Source organism: Ursus arctos, unplaced genomic scaffold (genome assembly GCF_023065955.2).
Source record: "Ursus arctos isolate Adak ecotype North America unplaced genomic scaffold, UrsArc2.0 scaffold_8, whole genome shotgun sequence".
NCBI lineage: Eukaryota > Metazoa > Chordata > Mammalia > Carnivora > Ursidae > Ursus > Ursus arctos.
In genome coordinates, this window is record NW_026623100.1 from 16,292,265 (window position 1) to 16,312,372 (window position 20,108).

Below are 20,108 nucleotides of genomic sequence, written 5' to 3' on the forward strand. Positions count from 1 at the left end.
GGAGTCTCTGACCGGGAGCGCTTTCTCTGCCCCTCAGGGGAGCTGAGGTAGCCCCCCAGGGAAAGAATGTAGGTGCTGTCAGGGCCTGATGACCTGGCGCACCACCCTGGCTCCCACCCACGACAGGCTGTTTGCTGCAGTGCCGTCCTCAACGGCCTCCGCCCGCAGTCCCAGCACCAGGCCCACTTCAGAGAAGTGTGGCTGGGCCCAACTTCAGCCCGTGCTGGGCTCTGCCTGTCTCAGCTCCCTCACCTGCCCCTAAGCCTGGGCACTGCCAGGAGGCCCCAGCCCACCAGGGAGACCAGGAGGGTGGGCAGGGGGTTGGCCTGCCAGGACTCCGTTCTGGGTGTGGGGAACAGAGAAGTGCCAGAGGGCACTGGTCTAACCCACCACTCAATCATTCATTCGGTTATTCACTACGTATGTTCTTTAAAAAGATTAAAGAGCACACACATGTGAAGAATTATTGAGACATTTTGGTTGAGAAACAAAAGAAAATGCATTTTAAAAAGCACCCTCCCAGGCCAGTTATGTAACTGTGCAGGACAGCAACACACCCCAGAGACACTGGCCAATGAGAGGGCAGCAGATGCCACACTGCAGGGGTGGCTGAGGCCCAGAGGGTATGCACAGGATGCTGTATGCAGTTGAGCTGCAGGAGATGAGTAGTGCCTCAGTTTCCCTCCTGCACAGTGAGGCAATGCGGGGCTCACCAATGGGGTCAGCCCAGCTCTGCGCAGCTGATGCTTCCTGAGGGCTGGCCAGGCACACGGCGCATACGGCCTAGCTCGTTCGGTCCTTATAGTAATACCCCATGGGACAGGAAGCAGCATTATCCTCACTTTGCAGAGGAGACCCGGGTGCAGAGAGGTACATCCACTCACCAGGAGCACAGCGCTTGTAAGTGGCAGATCTGGGACTAGAACTCAAGCAGGCGGGCTGCAGAGCTGGCGTGTTCGGTCTCTACTACACTGCACTGAGACAGTGTGAGCAAATCGCCTTCTGAGACATGAGGACATCAGAGCTGGAAGGGACCCCAGGGACTCTCGGAGTCCTTTATCCTTTTAGGAATGGAGAAACTGCGGCGCGTGGTGGTGATGTGTCCTGCCCGAAGCCACAGAGCCAATGAGTGGCAGAGGCAGGTCTCAGCTGCCGGTTCCCGATTTGCCACTGCCTTTCTACACCCTGGCTAGTACAGGTGTGGCCTGGGGCCCAATGAGAGGGGTATCCCTGGGAGCTTGTTAGGAATGCAGAGTCTCAGGTTCCCCCAGACTTATGGGGCAGAAATCTGCATTTTGACAAGAGCTCAGTGATCCACATCCACGTTCTAGTTTGAGAAGCCCTGCTCTATGCTGCTCTGCCTTCCTGGTCTGCTGTATCTGTTACTGGGAGTACAACGACATTGCATCCAGACACGGTACAACCTGAAATTAGAAAATTCTGGAAGCTCCGTCCCAGGCTCACGTGGGGGTGAGTCCTCTGGGATCTGGGGGAGGCAGACAGAGCAGTTCCCCCAAAGCTTGGTCCTTCTTGGACTCAGGTCCACCAGTCACTGCTGACCTGCTGCTCAGCTGGGAGCTTAGCCCTGAGCTGGGGGTTGCTAAGCCCAGGGAAGAGGTAACACTTGGACAGGGTCCAGAGCATTGTCCAGCATCGCCACGGATGGCTGGTGGAGGAGGCCTGGGAATGGCAGGTTCAGGATAGAAGTTCCTGGGGTGGAGCCTGGCAGCAGGGCTGATAGCCAAGAGCTTGCGTGGGGCTGAGGGCCAACGAGCTTTGGTTCTTTCTCTGCTCTCCCAGCACCTTCCTGCGCACTGAGAAAGGCTCTTCTCTGTCCCATGGAAAGTCCTATGTCCTCACAGCCTCGACACCCTCCACCTCCCCACTCTTCCCTGCACAGAAACCCCACCATTGCCCTGAGTGAAGTCAGAGGTTGAGGCAGCCTAGTGTGCCCACTGCAGCCCCACACTCATTCTGGTTTGCTGGCTGGCAGCCCCCGTCCCCGGCCTGGGCCCTGGGGAAGACTGCGGGCTGGGAGTGACCACAGGAACACAGTGGCCTTTTCTCTCTCCCAGCTCCTCTGAATCTGAGGCAGCTACACAAGGGCAAGGAGAGTCCCACGGTAGCTGGCAGGGCTGGGGGCACCGAACCCACCTTCCTACACAGACCACCTTCAGGTGAAGCAGGAGCTTCTCCCTGGCGGACACCTCCAAGGCCCCTGACTTATTTGCTGCTCCTCTGATGCCCTACTCTCCTCTCTACACGCTCTTCCCCTTTCTCCTCGATGTACGGTTTAATGCTCCTCTGACTTGCTGTGGAACCTTAGGCAGCCTCTCCCCCTCTCTGAACCTTATGTAAAAGGAGGAATAAGGCTAAATTGGCCCTCTTCAGGTGGGTCTTGGAGGAGCTCTAGGGCTCCTCGGAGCAGCCTCCAAGGAGAGCGTAGTGTCCAAGGGGGGCCTGATGGGCAAGGCTGCAGCACCTACCTCTAATCAGAGCAGCTTTGCCACTGTCTGTTTTCTCTTTTCTTTTCTTTTCTTTTCTTTTCTTTCTTTTCTTTCTTTAAGATTTTATTTATTTGACAGAGAAAGACACAGCGAGAGAGGGAACACAAGCAGGGGGAGTGGGAGAGGGAGAAGCAGGCTTCCCGCTGAGCAGGGAGCCCGATGTGGAGCTCGATCCCAGGACCCGGGGATCATGACCTGAGCCGAAGGCAGATGCTTAACGACTGAGCCACCCAGGCACCCCATACTGTCTGTTTTCTGTAACGGGATGTTTGTTGGCTTTTTTTTGGCAAAATGGTCTAAATGCTTGGGAGACATTCTGGAGGACTTTTATAGTACTGTCCCAGCTGGAATCCCCTAGGGGTTGATCTTTGCTCCATGTGGCACAATTCTGGGCCCTTCCAGGCTGGGGTCCAGTCAGGGCTACGGGGAAGGATGCTCTCCGTCAGCTGGCTTGGCCCAGGAGTGCAGGGGACAGGAGGGAAGAGAGTCCAGGTATTGGACCTCTCAGTCTTTGATGGCCTGGCAGCTACTCCCATCTGTTCCTCTTTCCTGCCCTTCTTCACTCACCCAAAACTTCCCAAAGAAGGCAGCTCTTGTTAAATCAGTGGAGGCTGACAATGTTGAAGCCACAGCCTTGTTCAGGGGTGGCTCAGCCCCTGGGACTGAATGCAATCCCAGCAAAAACCAAGTGGCCTGTTTCCATGGAACAATCAGCTGGATAAATGTCCAGTCTCCGCTAGGCCATGGAGAGGTGTAGGCTTGGCTTGGAGGAGACCAGACAGTCCCTCACTCCGAAGGGGCTGGCCACAGAAGCCATGAAGATAGCAGTATCCACCGACTCAGCAATTTCACCACTGGGAATTCAACTCAAGGAGATATTACAGGAAGAAAAGGCCATCTGCATAAAGATGATCACTGTGGCATTACTCAAAATAGCCCTAAACAGGGAACTACCCAGCTTCCCAGCAATAGGGGTAGTAAATTATAGAACATCAACCAGATGGAATATTATGCACCCACTAAAATTAGCCTGTGAAGGCTATGTGGAAACATGGAAACAACACTGATGATAAAATGTTAATGAAAGAAGAGCGGCTCCACACAGATCAGTACTCTTTCTTTTCCCTACAAAAGGTGTCACGGAGAACGACAGCTGTATTATGAGTGACTCGCTGCCTTGTTCACTGAAGGAAGAATGATTGTCTCCCATGTGCTTGGGCCAGGGCTGGGTGCTGAGGATGGAGCGTGGCTGAGAACGCCTTTCCTGCTCTCCGTCTAGTGTCTCCAATCAAGTCCTGAATCTCTTCCCTAAATGTCTTTCAAAATCGCCTCAGCGTCATCTTTCAATAAGAAGTGGGTGATGAAGGAAATAAGGGAGGAGAGGTGCTCCTCTCCTTCCCAGGAATGTTCCCTGGCTCCTGGGATCAGAGCCACTTCTGACTGGATTACATACATGTCAGAAGAAAACCAAATGTCAATGTGGTAGTGACATTTCGGTCTTCTAATGTCTTAGTTTCCTTTGAAGCAGAAAGAGTTTTAAAAATCCATGTTAAAAAGGAGGAAAAAAAGTTAGGACTCGTTACTAATCTCGCGGCTGAATAATTAAGTGTGCCTAATTCTGAAAGTAGCAGGCGAAATTATGCAGTGCCGAAAGTGACAACTCTCATACCTACACCATCCCGTCTATAGCAGCGTGGTTTTAACGTTACAGCTAAACTACGCTGCCAGAAAACCTAATAAAAGGAAGCAAAAATATTTCTGTTTATATCAAGCTGCCATTTGAGAAAGACTTTTAAATATGTTCTTCCCCATGTGTAAATCTGACAGCAGTTGCATAATTAAAACCCCAGTGGAGAGTTTCCTTTTAATCTTTTCAAAGTAAACCGGTAAAACATCCTTTAGGATGTGAAATGATGGATTAATACGTGGCCATCTTTGAGCGAGAGCACTGCCTCCAAGAATATTGTTTAGTGCTAAAAGAACGCAAGCCACCATCTTTATCTGTAGGAGTTCATGTAATCACAGGAGAGCAGGTAACGACGTACCCAAGGCCACACATGCATCTGTCATGAGTTATGCTCGTCTTGGATTTTGTTAAATGGAGGACTGAATAAACGAATGCGTTCGCATTAAAACAAACTTGATTGTAACCCCTTAAGAATATGTCACATGGCATAAATGAAAGAAATAATAATTACCCAGGATTTCAGTTCAGTGTGAGCAATCAATATGAATGATTTAGAGCACAAAGTGGTTTTTTATTTTACTTGAGCTATTCAGGTTGACTTTTTAAATGGCCTCAACTACTGCTGAACAGTTACTGGCAAATTCTTCCTAGATCTGTACCATGTGGACACACATGTGTCTATATGGTTGCAAACTGCCTAGCTCGGGGTGCAGGCCCTGTTCAAGCCAAATGTCCAGACAAAGATTTCGTCTTATCATGAAGTTCCATGTACCCCTGAATACATATAGCCACACCGGAATTTTTCTTCTGTGTCTCCCTCTAGCTGAAGGCCCATTCCTGCCCCTTCTTTGCCTTCCCTGGGCACGCGTGTGCGCACACACGTGCACACACACACACACACACACACACAGTGGGGCGAAAGAAGGCAGAAAGCGGGTGGTTTCTGTCTTTGTACCATTCTGATAAACATCAGAATGTCTCCTTAGGAGACACCTCTGTCTCTGACCTTCTTAGTATTGGCTCTTGCCTTGTCAGCTTACACCTGCCAGATGCTTCTGGTCTGTCTGACCTCTAAGATACGTTTGATCCTTTATGTTTTCTCTGGACTTAATCAGTTGTTGGCCTGACCAACAGACCAGTCCTCCTGCCCACACACACCCACACCATTAAATACTTCAGTCTCAAACAAGGATGTGCCCACCAATTATATGCATGAAATTGGTAAACCAAACACTGCATTACATGGATTCTGGACCCAGCCGAACATACAATGAACCATGACTTAAGTCCCTTAACACTCTGCACCACATGGGATTGGACTAAAGGTCTCCTCCTTGTTCTAGTCATCTTTAGTGAAAATAGCCAGGATATGCTGCCCATAAACACTGTGATCCGTCTGCTGCTGGAATATGCTTTAACCTGTGTCTTGTAGGCTAAGCTTTAACTTTTCAAAATGTAGCACTGGGCCTGACATACACAATACATCATATTTATAGAAGAAATAAGGGTTTTTTTACACTAAAATCTAGATGCATCATTTAGCAGGGTCCACACAACACCGAAAAGGAATCTGTACGTGGTAGCATGGACCATACACACCATGATCTTACACTGATCAGATAAAACTGAGTGCATGCGAATTTCCCTCCTCACTGGATGAGGTGACAGGCAGAGAATCCTGGGACTGCCCATTTTGGACTAAGCTTTGGCTCCCTGAGCTGCTAAATCCATAAAAGCACCAATACTAATTGTCTCTGAAGACTCAGGGCATTTAAGGGAAAGAAACTATGTAAGCAGAAGAGAAACTGACGTAGGTAGGTCTTTACTTAAATCTCATGGAAGTACGTTTTGCAAGAGAAGGCTGAAATGACAATCATGCTACTTTGGGATTCAGCAGAACTTATCTGACGGACAGAAGTAACCGATTGAACTACTGCCCCAGACCACTAGGGCAGGTGGATAACTGACAGAGATCCTGAGACTCGAGTGGCTGTCCTGGCATCCCTGCAAAGGTCTGGTACAACGCTAAGCTGTCCACAGGCTAGTTCTGGTCCCTGAGTGCAGCTCCCCTGAGAGATACATGCCTCCCTGCAGCAGATTTTGGAAACAGTGTGCTGGGTCATTCGTAACACAGCCACATGCTTGAGAGTAGCCCTCCTACACTGCTTGCCTACATTTGAAAACACAAATCAAGAAAGAGAACATAGCTCCTTTCTGCTTGACTAAAGAACAGCCAATCCTGCCAGCAGATTAAAGGCTGAGGCTTGGAACAATTTGCCAACACACAGACTTGATTTTGTGCAAAGACTGAGAGAAGCTTTAGAAGCTGTGGCTGGGCAGTGAGTGAGAAACTGATGGGAGCTCATCAGAGAGGCGCCAAGACCTCAGGTCATTGGCATGGGGCCCCATTTGGGTGGACTCACTGCCTGTAGGGGAAAAGGATGCTAACACCTTTCCCTTTAGTCTCTGAGTTCCATTAGGAAGCTAAAGCCAGAGCGTGTAAGTGGAAGAGAAATGCTGTCACCACCCAATATGTGTACAGGTGTGCCTCTAGGTGGAAGAAAGCAAAAGGGTGTGTTTACAAGAGGAAGAGCACAAATCAGTAATGAACGATGAATGCATGATGTCATCCTCTAGGACTAAGCATCCTTAGTACTTTTAAAGCACTTAAAAAAAAAACTCTAGTTGCTATAGCAACTTGATGCAGCTCTTAAGAGGGGATTTTTTTGAGGGGGTCATTTTATATCTTCAATCACCATAACAACATGATATAGCTTTTAAAGGGTATTTTTATCCAATTTGTGTGTGCTTTGGGCTTGGGCCATATTTGCCTTTTCTACTTAAAATAATCAGATCAAGCATGACACACGAAAAATCATTGAAGGAACGGAAGCCCTTTCGTAGACTATACATATACACTCAGAGAGACATCTCTAGCTGCTCATATCCTGCACATGGATGAAGGCTTTCTCTCTGTCTCCCAGCAGCCATCTGTGATGGCTTACACTGGCCAGTTAGTCTGTGCCCGTCTCTGAGCTGGCATAGCAAACTAGCCCAGAGCGTACTCAAGGAAGGTGTGTCCATGCAGTCCCTCACTCCTCAGCCCAGTGAGTCCAGCCCCCTCCTCCAAAACTACCAGGAGATAGTGCCTTGGGGTTACCAGTGATATGGCCAGCCGAATGCCTTCTTCCACCCTAGGACTCAAAGCAGGAGCAGATGGGACACAAAAAATCTCACCAAAGTGGAAATCCTGTATTTATTCTGCACTCTATAGTAGCTGGGGAGGAGGTCTGTTCACATGACACCTGGAGTGCAGGGAAAGGGGGGATGGGGAAAGTGGGTGCCAGGAGAAAAAGACAAGGAAGGGGTGGGGTGGGGAGCAGTAAGAGGCTCCAGAAGGGGTAAAAGTGAGGGAAGTGGGGGGCTTATTAAAGGAGTATTTACACAGCATGTTGTGTATGGTTGTGAAACCGTGAGCTGTTTATACCGAAAATAAGGAAAAGGAGTAATAAAAGTATAAAGAAACCACCCCCTCCCCCACTCCATCCAGCTACCCCTTGGTGCCACTGTTGGTTGGAAAAGATGGCAAGGTAACAAGAGAGGTCAAGAAATTGGAGAAGTAGGGAAGGGGGTGGAGGGAGAGGGTGAGAAAACCGGAGGGGGGTGCAGAATAAGAGCGCTTAAGTCCTGGCCTCCAAGTCTAACGGGCTTTTCTTTGGGGGAAGTGCAGTGTAGACCGTAGGAGAAGCGGGTGGGAGGGAGATCAAGGAAAGTGGTTGCCCTCCCCAGGGTAAAATGCTAGATGATACTGAAGGAAAACGCGTGGCAAAAGAAGAAGGAAGGGTGAAAGAAGGGATAAAAAACAAAAACAAAAAACCGCTGTGAGTGGTGGTAAAAGGGGCTTCCCAAATCATCTGGATGAGGAAACAGACCCAGGGGGCGCGAGAAATAGAAGGAAACAGCAGGCCCTGCACGCTTGTTCTCTCACAAGTCCTCTTAGAGGAGAAAACTGAGGCGCACAGAGGTTAAGTCATGAAGCTGGCAAGCGCTGGAGCGCGCGGGCGGCCCTCGGTCAACCCAGCGCCTGGCTGTGGGTTCTCCCCATTCGGCCGCACTGCCTGGCGTGTCACCGCTGGGTGAGCGCCAGAGATGGGCCTCTCAGGCCACTTCCCGCCCCGAAAGCCGGTTAAGAAAGAGAAGGGTCAGGAGGAGAGGGACGGGCGGAGAGGTGAGGGCAAGACGAAAGTAGGCGGTGGGGTGTTGTAAGGGGGGAGCCGAGGGACGCGGACCCAGCCTCGGAGCGGTGGAAAGGACGGCAGGTGAAAGGCACGAAGAGGAAAGACGCGCGCGGGGCGCGCCGCTCACCTATGGTCGATACCACGGTGCCCACGAAGTAGAAGGCGCCGGGGAAGTCCCAGCGCGGGCGCAGCGCGTCGGCTCGGACGCCGGCGGCCAGCGCGGCCTCGTAGTGCCGGAGGAAGGCGCGCAGCTCCGGCTCGGCCACGCCGTGCGCTGCGCTGAAGTTGCGCAGCGTGGCGCCCCAGCGCGCCCGCGCCTCCGCCTCGCCCGGGCTCTCGAGCGCGGAGAAGACTGTGGCGCCCGCCACCAGGTAGAGGCCGATGAGCGCCGCCAGCAGCACGAAGCGACCCGTGTCCTCGTTGAGGTGCGAGCGGCGGCAGCAGCAGCAGCAGCAGGAGGGGCGCGGCAGGCGGCGGCGGCAGCGGCGGGGCGGGGGCCGGGGGCTGCGGGAGGACATGGTCCGGAGCTCAGCCCCGGGGCCGGGGCGGCGCTCGGGGCCCGGGCCGCGACATCCCCCCCGCGGGAGCAGAAGCGTGAGGATGGTGGCCAGGGATCGGGGGCCGCCGCGGAGCCCCTTGCCGCCTCCCCCAGAGCCCGGACGGCGGGGCGCCTCGCCTCCGCCTCCTCGGCGCTCAGGCCGCACACGGGTCCCGCGGCCCTTCGGGTGCCCGGGCTGGGACGCTCCTCTCCGCGCCCCGACGCCTCGCCGGCTCCCGCGGCTCCTCGCCCGCCACCCTCGGGCGCAGGGGTCTGAAGCTAGGCCCCTGCCGCCCTGTGGCCGGCGTCCGCGGGGCCCCGGGCCTCATACTCCTCTCCAGACAGGCCGCGGGCTGCGGGGGGGTGGGGGGGGCGGGCTGAGGAGCCCGGGATCCTAAGACTGGGACGCCGCAGCAGGGCACGAAGAAAGCCCCCGGGGGCGTCCCATGAAGCGTTCGCCTCTCGGCGGCTCCCAGGCGCAGGCTGCGCGGGCAGTCCGCTCCCACCCCCGGGCCTGAGCTGGCGGCGTCGGCTACGGAGCCTCAGAACAGAGCCGAGTCCCGGGAAGCGCTCCCTTTCCAGCTCCAGCCGGAGAGCCGCCCGGCACGGAGAGGCGGAGTCACCGGCGCCCGGGGCGGGGTGTTGGGGGGGGGGGAGATAAGGATGGGAGGAAAGGGGTGGGGAGTTGGGCTGCTGCGACGCCTCCCGGTCGTTCTGGCGGCACTAAATGCGGGCACAGAAGCAGGTGTCCGGACTGCGGTGCTGGCTACCACCCTACCGGGGAAACCCGTCCGGCCCCTCCCTGAGTTTCGGCTCCGGAATCCCTTTCTTATCTCAAAGCTGCCGCCAAACTTTGCTCAACTTGACGGTGCCCTGCGGTCTTAGGGGTTGGGGGCCACACGTCGCGAATCTTCCAACACCCGATTCTCGGGCTGCAGTCCGAAGTTTAAGTTCCCTCTTTCTCGCTTCCTCTTCCTGGATCCTTCTGCAGCGCTAGGTCTCTGAGGGTTCCTTTGGGGGAATGATCCCGCCTGGGAAGGAATGGGGGTGGGTTCACTAGGCTACGCGCGACCTGAGAATGAGGGCGTCTCCTCCCCTTTCGACCGAGCGGGCTGCCGGCGTCAGCACCGCGGACAGCGCATCGGTGCGGCAGCTCGGGGGCGGGCGGCGCTAGGGCTGCGGGGGGCCTGCAGCGCCGGGCGAGGCCCGTCACCCTGCTGTGCGATGCTCCCCAAACCCTGTTTCCCTTTCTCCTTCCCCTGTGTTTCCCACCTCCCCGCCCCAGTCGGCGGCAGGTACAGTCGCTGAGCAGCGTGCTGACAGGGTGACGACGCTGCGGAACAGAGACAGGGGAGGAGTCAAGTGCGAGTAGGGGATCGAGGTGCCACCGGAGGAGGAGGCGTCCAGACCCACCCTGCTGCTGGGTCTTCTTTCGCCACCCCTGCTCCCTGACTTCTCCAGCCCGGGGTGGAGGAGCCTGGATAGGAACCTGACTGCGGCAGGGTGGGTAGAAGAGGTGCAGGGGAAGCTCGCTAGCGGGCTCCCCCGAGGCCGGCGTGGGGGGTGGAGGAAAGGGTGTGCTTTTGAGAGCGGTGGGGGCGGGGGCGGGGAACCGTCACCCGCTCGTCCCGCCGAGACCGGGAAACAGCGGGTGCTCTGCGCTACCGAGGGAGCTTCTCCGCGGAACACAGTCCGGACTTGGCCTGGGTTACAAAGTTCTGTGGTGAGGAACGCCCTCGGTACGGACGGAAAACCATCCTCTTCGGGCAGCCAGCCCCTTCTCTGTCTGCCACCTTCCCATGGTGATGATGACACTATGCAGATAACAGAAAATAAAAACAATAATGGTGACTGTGTTTAGACACCCTAGGTGGGTGAACTGTGGCAGAATGTAGAACTATCTGTCCTCCACACTAGAAAACATTCAAGCTAAGGTCGACCCAAAGCGGTGGCAGCATCGTCAGTCCCCTTAAGGGTCAGGGTGCTCAAAGTGGTTCCTGAAAGAGCCTCTACTACTCACTGAGCATTTCCCAGCTTAAGAACTAGTACCTCTGACCCCATGCCCCCACATGGAAACTGGGGTGGGTGGGGCATCATGGGGAGCAGGAGAGCTATCAGAAAGCTAAAAGGCATCTGACTTGGGGCTTTGGTTTTCTTAAACCAGGCACATTGGAGACTTGGATCTTCCTAGAAATGCTGTTCCAGTTTGTCGATAGAGCCAACTGCACTCCCCTATGCGTTAGGGAGGGACAGAGGAGAAGAGACTCCACCACCATAGTCAGAGCTAGGGTTTCTGGTTGTGAGTGGCATGTGTCAAGTTTTGCAGTGATCTTCTTAGAAAGGGGCAGGGGAAACTTTGCATGAGGGGGAGAATATCTCGTTCACAATGGGAGCTTTAAACAAACACAAATTATTGCCATTGCAGACTGTTGCTATTATTTGTAAAATGCACTTTGATTATTCTCTTTCCAAGTCTTTGCCTCTCTTGGGCTTTACAGTGGTGTTGCCCCAACTTCTTCTCTCTTCCCTACAATACTCCCATCTCTCTGAGTTCCTGCAGGCAGGGAGGACAGCCCAATCATGGACCTTTGGAGCTGGATTCCACTTGACTGGTAAGCCCTGACAGAAACCCTGAGAAGTGTCATTCCAGGAGTTGGCAATGGAAGCCTCCAGATGCAGCTGAAGGGCATTGCCAGACCTCTCAATGGCTTTCTTTGACCAGACTCCCAGAGCAGGGACAGAGTGCTTTGCTGCAGTGTTCTGTGCCTCTGGACCAGCTCCTCGCCCAGTTGGCAGAGGGCCTGCCTTGTCCTCCAGCTTGTTATTCTAGCTTGATTAGCAGCAAACCCCTGGCATCAATCTCAACTCTGAATGATCTAATCAATTTATATAATAGGAAAATGATGAGTTCCCTGCACATAGGCACGGGGTCCTTTGGAGGACCAGCCCCATTACGAATGCCACTTTTGCCCACTGAATCAATATTTAAGTCACTGACTTCCAGCTGGCTATCCTCAAAGCCTTTACCTTGGCCCTGAATTGCTGCAGGAGCCTCTGAGGGATGCAGGCTTGCTATCTCAGATGTCTCCGTTTTTAGCTCCATCCTGCTTGCATCTGCCAGTCATTGCTGTGATCATGCCATTTGATCTGATCATGTGACTAATGTCCCTAGATCACAGTCTTCCACAGCTCCCCCAAAGCTATAAAGATTTAGTCTTTTAACCCTCGGGGCTGCCATTCAAAGACCTTGCTGATGTGATTCCCAGCAAATCATTCTAGCCTCACCTTCTGCTATGTCCTGCTTATCCCCCAAGTACTCTATACTCCGCCCAATCATCAGGCTTATGCTTGTGCTGTGGCCCCTGCTGGATCTTCTTTCTCCTCCTCTCCACCTCTTCAAATATACAGTTCAACGCAGGTTAGGACTTACTTCCAGAAAACTCTTCCTTTGTAGGATATTTTGACCCAATCACTTTGATGCCATCATTTCAATCCTAAGATAATTTGATTCTGCTATGTCCTTGAGAACCTCAGATAAGACGCTTGAGCAGGTACAGGTCTTCACCTTTTCTGTATCTCTCTGATTTTTATAAAAGAAAACACAATGACAGGAGCATTAACCAGGAAAACTAGGGAAGGTTAAATGCCCCCAACTGGTGATTCTAACCCTATGCACATACCCAAGATTAATGGAAAGATACATCCACACAAAAGCTTGTCCATGAATGTTGGTAGCAGCGTTTATCAATAATAGCCAAAAAGTGGAAACAACCCACCAAGTTCATAAGTGTCCATCAACTTATGAATGATAAATACAATGGGATATATCCATACAATGACATATGCAGCAATAAAAAGGAATGGAGTACTGACACATGGTACAACACGAATAAATCTTGAAATACTATACTAAGTGGAAGAAGCCAGTCCAAAAGATGACTTATTGTATGATTTCAGCTGTAAGAAATGTCCAGAATAGGAAAATCCACAGAGATAGAAATAATTTAGTGGTTGCTTAGGGCTGAGGAATTGAGGAGGAGAGGGAGTGACTGCTAATGGAAGTTTCTTTGAGGGTGATAAAAATATTCTAAAATTGTGGCAATGATTACACAGTTCTGCTAATATACTAAAAAGCGTCAAATCATATATTCTAAGTGAGTGAACTGTATGATATATGAATTACATCTCAATAAGCTATTACAAATACAACTAGTTAATCAATTTTTTATTACAGAAAAGGAAATAGAAAAGAATTGATCCCAAGGAAAATTATTTCTTTAAAATAAAAAAAATAGGAAAAATTGGGGAAAGTTCAGCTGCACTAAAGAGAAAATTGATTGTGAAATTAACTTGAATGAAATAAGTTTGCTCCAGAAAATACTTCCTCTTAAAAATTAATCTCTGTTGGTGAAATTCTCATGAAAAATTCTGCATTCCAAGTAGCAAATTCAGAATGTCCTGGGTGCCTCCAAACCTCTTTGATCTTCCTGCTCTCAGAACTCCTCTATTGTTTATTGCTCATTGGCAGTTAGTTGTGTAACAAGATATTATACACACACACACACACACACACACACAGGAAGTCTGGGTCTGGAGTAGCTGATTATCTTTATCATGTGAAGGGTCTCTTGAGTTGTATAATCGCAGAAACCCTCCTCCCCTCATTCTCCTGGAATTAGGAAAAGGGAAGACCTTTTATGCTTTATGTGATTTCCCAAAAATTTCCTCACACCATGTTTCACAGAGCTGGTGGCTGAGGAAGACCAAGCTGATTCCACCCAGGACCTTCTGGGATGGAAAGGAATGATGTCTGATTTGTCTTCCCTGAATTTGAGGTCAAAGAGCCTTGTTGAAGAAGGGTATAAGGGGTAGTGTCTAACCACAGCCCAGGAGCTGGGAGAAAGGCCCTTCAAAATGAAATTATTCTGAGGATGAGGAGTTGGACTGGAAGCTAGGCTCAGACAAGTGTCTAAATGCTTTGGTAGCAGAGGTTTTAACTGATGCCAGATGTCCCGTAGGAACATCTCCCTAGCACTCTGTGGGATCTGAAGACCAGAGTTGGTTGAGCCTGGGCTTGTGACCTGAGAGGAGGGTATCCTTGGTGCCCAACGTGGCACCTCATGGTAAGGTGTGTCTGAGCAGTGATAGATAAGCAGTGCTGCAAATGGTACAGAGGTGCTTACAATAACGAGTCGATTATGCTTCTTTTCTTTCCAATTGGCATTTGGGGGAGGGGGTTCCTTTTGGACTGAATAAGCCTCTCTTTTCATACTAATCCTCTGTCTAGATTTTCTATCCATTATTAAAAGTAGGTGTTTAGGGGCAGCTGGGTGGCTCAGTTAGTTAAGAGTCTGCCTTCGGCTCAGGTTATGATCTCATGGTTCTCTCCTCAGCAAGGAGTCTGCTTCTCCTTCTCCCTCTGTGCTCCCCAGCCCCTGCTCATGTTCTCTCTCTTAAATTAAATAAATAAATAAATAAATAAATAAATAAATAAATAGATAGATATTTAAGTCTTCAGCTATTATCATAAAACTCATTTCACCCTTCAAATGTGTCAGTGTTTGCTTCATATGTTTTGGGCCTCTGTTATTTGGTACATATATGTTTATAATTACTATAGCTTCTTGATGGATTTACCTTTTTTTCAATACGTAACGTCCTCTTTTAGTCTATTGTAACAATTTTTAATTTAAAGTCTGTTTTGGGATGCCTGGATGGCTTAGTCTGTTAAGCATCTACCTTTAGCTCAGGTCATGATCCCAGGGTTCTGGAATTGAGTCCCGCATTGGGCTCCTTGCTCAGCAGGGAGCCTGCTTCTCCCTCAGCCTGCCATTACCCCTGCTTGTGCACTCATATGCACTCTCTCTCTCTCTCTGATAAATAAATACATAAAATCTTTTTAAAAAATTAAAGTCTTTTTTGTCTGAAGAAGACATCCAAATGGCCAACAGACACATGAAAAAATGCTCCACATCACTCGGCATCAGGGAAATACAAATCAAAGCCACAATGAGATACCACCTCATACCAGTCGGAATGGCTAAAATTAACAAGTCAGGAAATGACAGATGTTGGCGAGGATGCGGAGAAAGGGGAACCCTCCTACACTGTTGGTGGGACTGCAAGCTGGTGTAGCCACTCTGGAAAACAGTATGGAGGTTCCTCAAATAGTTGAAAATAGAGCTACCCTACTATCTAGCAGTTGCACTACTGGGTATTTACGCCAAAGAGCAAATGTAGTGATCCGAAGGGGCACCTGAACCCCAATGTTTATAGCAGCAATCTCCACAATAGCCAAACTATGGAAAGAGCCCAGCTGTCCATTGACAGATGAATGGATAAAGAAGATGTGGTACACACACACACACACACACACGCACACGCACACAGAGGAATATTATGCAGCCATCAAAAAATGAATTCTTGCCATTTGCAATGATGTGGATGGAACTAGAGGGTATTTTTAGTGAAATAAGTCAATCAGAGAAAGACAATTATCATATGATCTCCCTGGTATATGGAATTAAAGAACAAAACAGGATCATAGGGCAAGAGAGGAAAAAATAAAACAAGACAAAACTGGAGAGGGAGACAAACCATAAGAGACTCTTAATCATAGGAAACAAACTGAGGGTTGCTGGAGGTGGGCTGGGGTTGGAGAGATGGGTAACTGGATGATGGACATTAAGAAGGGCACGTGATGTCATGAGCACTGGGTGTTCTATAAGACTGATGAGTCACAGGTCTGTACCTCAGAAACCAATAATACATTGTATGTTAATTGAATTTAAATAAAAAATGTTTTAAAAAAATAAAGTCTAGGGGCGCCTGGGTAGCGCAGTCGTTAAAGCGTCTGCCTTCGGCTCAGGGCGTGATCCTGGCGTACCGGGATCGAGTCCCACATCAGGCTCCTCTGCTGTGAGCCTGCTTCTTCCTCTCCCACTCCCCCTGCTGTGTTCCCTCTCTCGCTGGCTGTCTCTCTCTGTCAAATAAATAAATAAAATCTTTAAAAAAAAAATAAAAAAAAATAAAAAAAAAATAAAAAAATAAAGTCTATTTTGTCTGGAGTATAGCCACTCCAAATCTCTTTTTGTTACTATTTACATAGAATGTCTTTTTCCACCCATTTACTTTCATTTTTTAAAAAAAAATTTAAAAAATTTTTTTGAGAGAAAGAGTGTACACAAGTGGGGGAAGGAGCAGAGGGAGAGAAATCCTCAAGCTGACTCCCCACTGACAGCAGAGCCTGACTGGGGACTCGATCCTAGAACTCTGAGATCAGGACCTGAGCTGAAACCAGGGGTCAGATGCTTCATCTACTGAGCCACCCAGGTGCCCCATCACCCATTTACTTTCAATCTGTTTGTGTCTTTGGATCTTAAGTGAGTCTCTTGTAGACAATATATAGTTGGTACATGAGATTCCTAACTGAACTTGTTAAAAATGCCTGAGATTGTTCAGCTGCTTCCTGGTATATTCCTCAAAAATCAATGAACAGACATTTATTGAGAACCTGTCAGGTACAAAACAATGTGATGTAAGTGTGCTGAGCTCTGCTGTCCGTTCAAGAGCTTAAAGCCTGGGTCAATAGTCAAGATACACATAAATGAAGCAGTAGAACCATGACATAGCAGGTGCAGGTAGGAGCTGACTGTGTGGTACTCATCACAGATAGAAAGGTGCCTGTAGGGAGGACCACAGGAGTCAGAAGAAGCTTTGAGTAGCAGGCAGAATGTGGGCAGGTCCTGAAGGATGGGTAGAGCTCAGATGGGCTGGAAGAAAGGGAGCATCCCAGCCAGGAGAGTTGACCTGAGTGCTAGTGTGGGGGCAGGAAAGAGCATATTGTGTTTAAGGAACTGTGGCAAGCAGAAAGGAAAGTTCCTCTGTGTTTTACATGACTTCATTGGCTGGCCTGTCATCCTTTTAATAAACCTTGAGTGCATGCAATAACTGACCTGTGAAACCCAAAGGCGAGTGTTTTCCTTCCAGGGTGAGTGTCAGATACCTAATAGAGCTGGATTCATGAAGCCAGTTTTATGGCAAACTTTCAGTTTCCATACACCACACGGAGGGGGCTGTGAATCAGGCTGTGTTTGCAGAGGAAAGAGGGACAAATGAGGAACATAAGTGGGTAGAGAGCCCCAGGCTCTAGTGTCAGGACCTCCCTGGGTTCGTTTCCATATCTGTCTTTTCGACGAGTGTACCTTTTTTTTTTTTTTTAATTTTAGAGAGAGAGCACTAGTGGGGAGGGGCAGAGGGAGAAGGAGAGAGAGACTCCCAAACAGGCTGAACCCGATGAAGGGCTCGATCTCACGACCCTGAGATCGTGACCTGAGCCGAAATCAAGAGTTGGATGCTTAAGTGACTGCGCCACCCAGGCACCCCTGTACTGTCATCTTTATATCAGCATGATGCTCAAGGATTAATGAAGCCACTGATGCCTGTCTGGTTATAAGGAGCTTGGAAATGAAGCCCAGAATCCTAGAGTGAGGAGGTGCCATGAGGCCACTGGGGACCACTTCTTGCCTCCTAATTCTCTTGTCCATCCAGAAATCTGTGAGCCCTCTCTTCCAAATGCCAAATCACTTCTTAATTTTTAAATGTCTATTTCAACTTTTATTTTAAAATCTGACCCATATTTTTTGTCTATAGGTAAGACCATACGTGTATTGATTGATTTGTCCCAAATGGATTTTGACATAAGTTTTTAAAGACTGTATACATAGGCCAATTTCGGACCGCCACAAGCTGGTGCGTACCGCGGGTTCCCACATGGCTGGCCTCGGCTCTCCTGGGCTCTGGGACCATGGCCCAGAATACGTTCTACTCCTCTCCCTGAGTCCTGCCCAGAAGCGATGTGCCCGCAGTCCCCAGCCAGCCCACCTGTGGATGGGCGGGATGGCGGTAGCTTAGCAGAGTGGGGATGCGGCAGCCAGCCTGGCCAAGAAGGCCAGGGCCACGGAGGAGGACCCCGGCACACCGCCCTCCTTGCAGCTGAGCCCTGAGCAGTTGGTCCGCATCCAGAGGAACAAGGCCGCCCTGCTCAGACTCACCACGCACAACGTGCCCGTGGGTTTCGGTGAGAAAAGACGACGCTCAGCACAGAGTTTGGGAAACCCTATTTCATAAAGCTAATGGGACTTGTTGCGGAAGAAAGAAAACATTATCCTGTTTATTCACCCCACAGCAAGTGTTGACATGGACCCAAATGTGTGCCATAAGACGTGTGAAGGTTGTCATCCTGGGATAAGATCCGTATCCTGGACCCAACCAAACCCATGGGCTCTGCTTTAGTGTTCGAAGACCCTTTCCACCGCCGCCTAGTTTGGAAAACAACCTTTATTTATTTATAAATAAAGAGCTGTCTACAGATATAGATGGTTTCATTCATCCTGGTCACGGAGATTTATCTGGGTGGACCAAGCAAGGTGTTCTCTTACTCAACGCTGTCCTCACGGTTCAGGATCGTCAGGCTAATTCTCATTTACTGATGCGGTTATGTCCTGGCTAAATCAGAAGTCCAGTGGCCTTGTCTTCTTGCTCTGGGGCTCTCACGCTCAGAAGAAAGGCAGTGCGGTCCATAGGAAATGCCACCACGTGCCACAGACTGCACATCCCTCCCCACTGAGGGTTCTTCGGATTTAGATATTGCTCTAAAACCAATGAGCTGCTGCAGAAGTCTGGCAAGGATCCTTGTCCATCGACTGGAGGGATCTGTGACCCTGAACTGGAGGGCTGTGTCTGGGCAGTTTTCTAGAAGCTGCTATAGAAGTATTTGGCAGGAGTGGCAGCTTGATCGAGACAGAAGCAGCAAAGGCTCTACCGTGGGTAGACAAACATATGGCTGTCTTTGCAACATGGCTTTGGCCTAAAACCTGAGGTCATAGTATCTGGGAGAGCGTGGAGGTCAAATACTTGAGACTTTTTCTGTCATCTTTATGGTAAAAGGGAACAGGGGACAGAAGGGCCTCTTTGGTACAGCTGGCTGCTACTTGTTTTTACCTGGCAGGTTAGACTTGAGGTTGTTACTGTGTCAGGTGCATTTATCTAAAAAGCCCCCCCCCCACCTTTGCCCTACCTGGCATTCCAATTCTTGGCCAAGTACACTGCTCCCTTGATCCTTCCTGGAACCCTCAGGCCCCTCCTTGAAGGAAACAGGAGGACAGTTTGCAAGTGCCCAGAAATTTAGGGATGAAAATTCCTGAGGACTGATCCTCTCTGTGAGCCTTCACAGACAGGCAGAGGGAAGTGAGCTGGGGCTTGTTTTTACAGTTATCCTCTGGGTGTTCCTAGGACTGAACGGTGGAAGTTGAACTGGAAGAAAGAGAAGGGGAAATTTTTTTTTTAAAGATTTTATTTATTTATTTGACAGAGAGAGAAACAGCCAGCAAGAGAGGGAACACAAGCAGGGGGAGTGGGAGAGGGAGAAGCAGGCTTCTCAGTGGAGCAGGGAGCCCGATGCAGGGCTCCATCCCAGGACCCTGGGATCACGCCCTGAGCTGAAGGCATATGCTTAATGACTCAGACACCCAGGCACCCCGAGAAAGGGAAATTTTTTAATTTTATTTTTTTAAGCAAGGAAATGCTTTTCTCCTAGGTGTATCCTGAATTGGGGTTTTTAAGGCAGCAGAGACTGCCAAATGCTGTTTTTTATGGACTGAAATCACATGGGGATTTTTTTTTCCTGCAACACTAGTGAATTTTGCTGTTTTAAAAATACTTATGCAGATATATATATATATACACACACACACACACATACACACATATATATAGTAATTCTTTGTTGGGGAGACAGTTTTGTTAGGTCTGTACCTTCATCCTAGATCCTATTAGAGATGCCGTTGATGTGTTAGCCAGGGAAAGAGTTAACCCTGAGTGAGTTTGGGAATAAAAGATTGTTGGTTTAAAAAAAAAAAAAAGACTGTATAAATACTGTGTAATTAACATAGAATAATTGAAAAATTCAAGGGATGCCTGGGTGGCTCAGTTGGCTAAGTGTCCTCCTTCAGCTCAGGTCATGATCCCAGGGTCCTGGAATTAAGTCCAGCATCTCATCGGGCTCCTTGCTCAGTGGGAGCCTGCTTCTCCCTCTGCATCCTCTGCCTGCCCCTCCCCATGCTTGTTCTCTGTTTCTC

The 20,108-nt window shown here is 49.9% G+C and overlaps 1 protein-coding gene and 1 pseudogene across 1 annotated transcript in view; one reads left to right on the forward strand and one right to left on the reverse strand.

The window, feature by feature from the left end:
• KCNK12 (potassium two pore domain channel subfamily K member 12) overlaps positions 1-8,950 on the reverse strand; it is a 46,953-nt gene extending 38,003 nt beyond the window's left edge. Inside the window, exon 1 of the mRNA XM_026486338.3 lies at positions 8,560-8,950. Within this exon, the coding sequence (XP_026342123.1) occupies positions 8,560-8,950 (391 nt within the window). The remainder of the gene's footprint in view (positions 1-8,559) is intronic.
• Positions 8,951-10,048: 1,098 nt separating this feature from the next.
• LOC113268414 (uracil-DNA glycosylase-like) lies at positions 10,049-18,727 on the forward strand (annotated as a pseudogene).
• Positions 18,728-20,108: the final 1,381 nt, after the last annotated feature.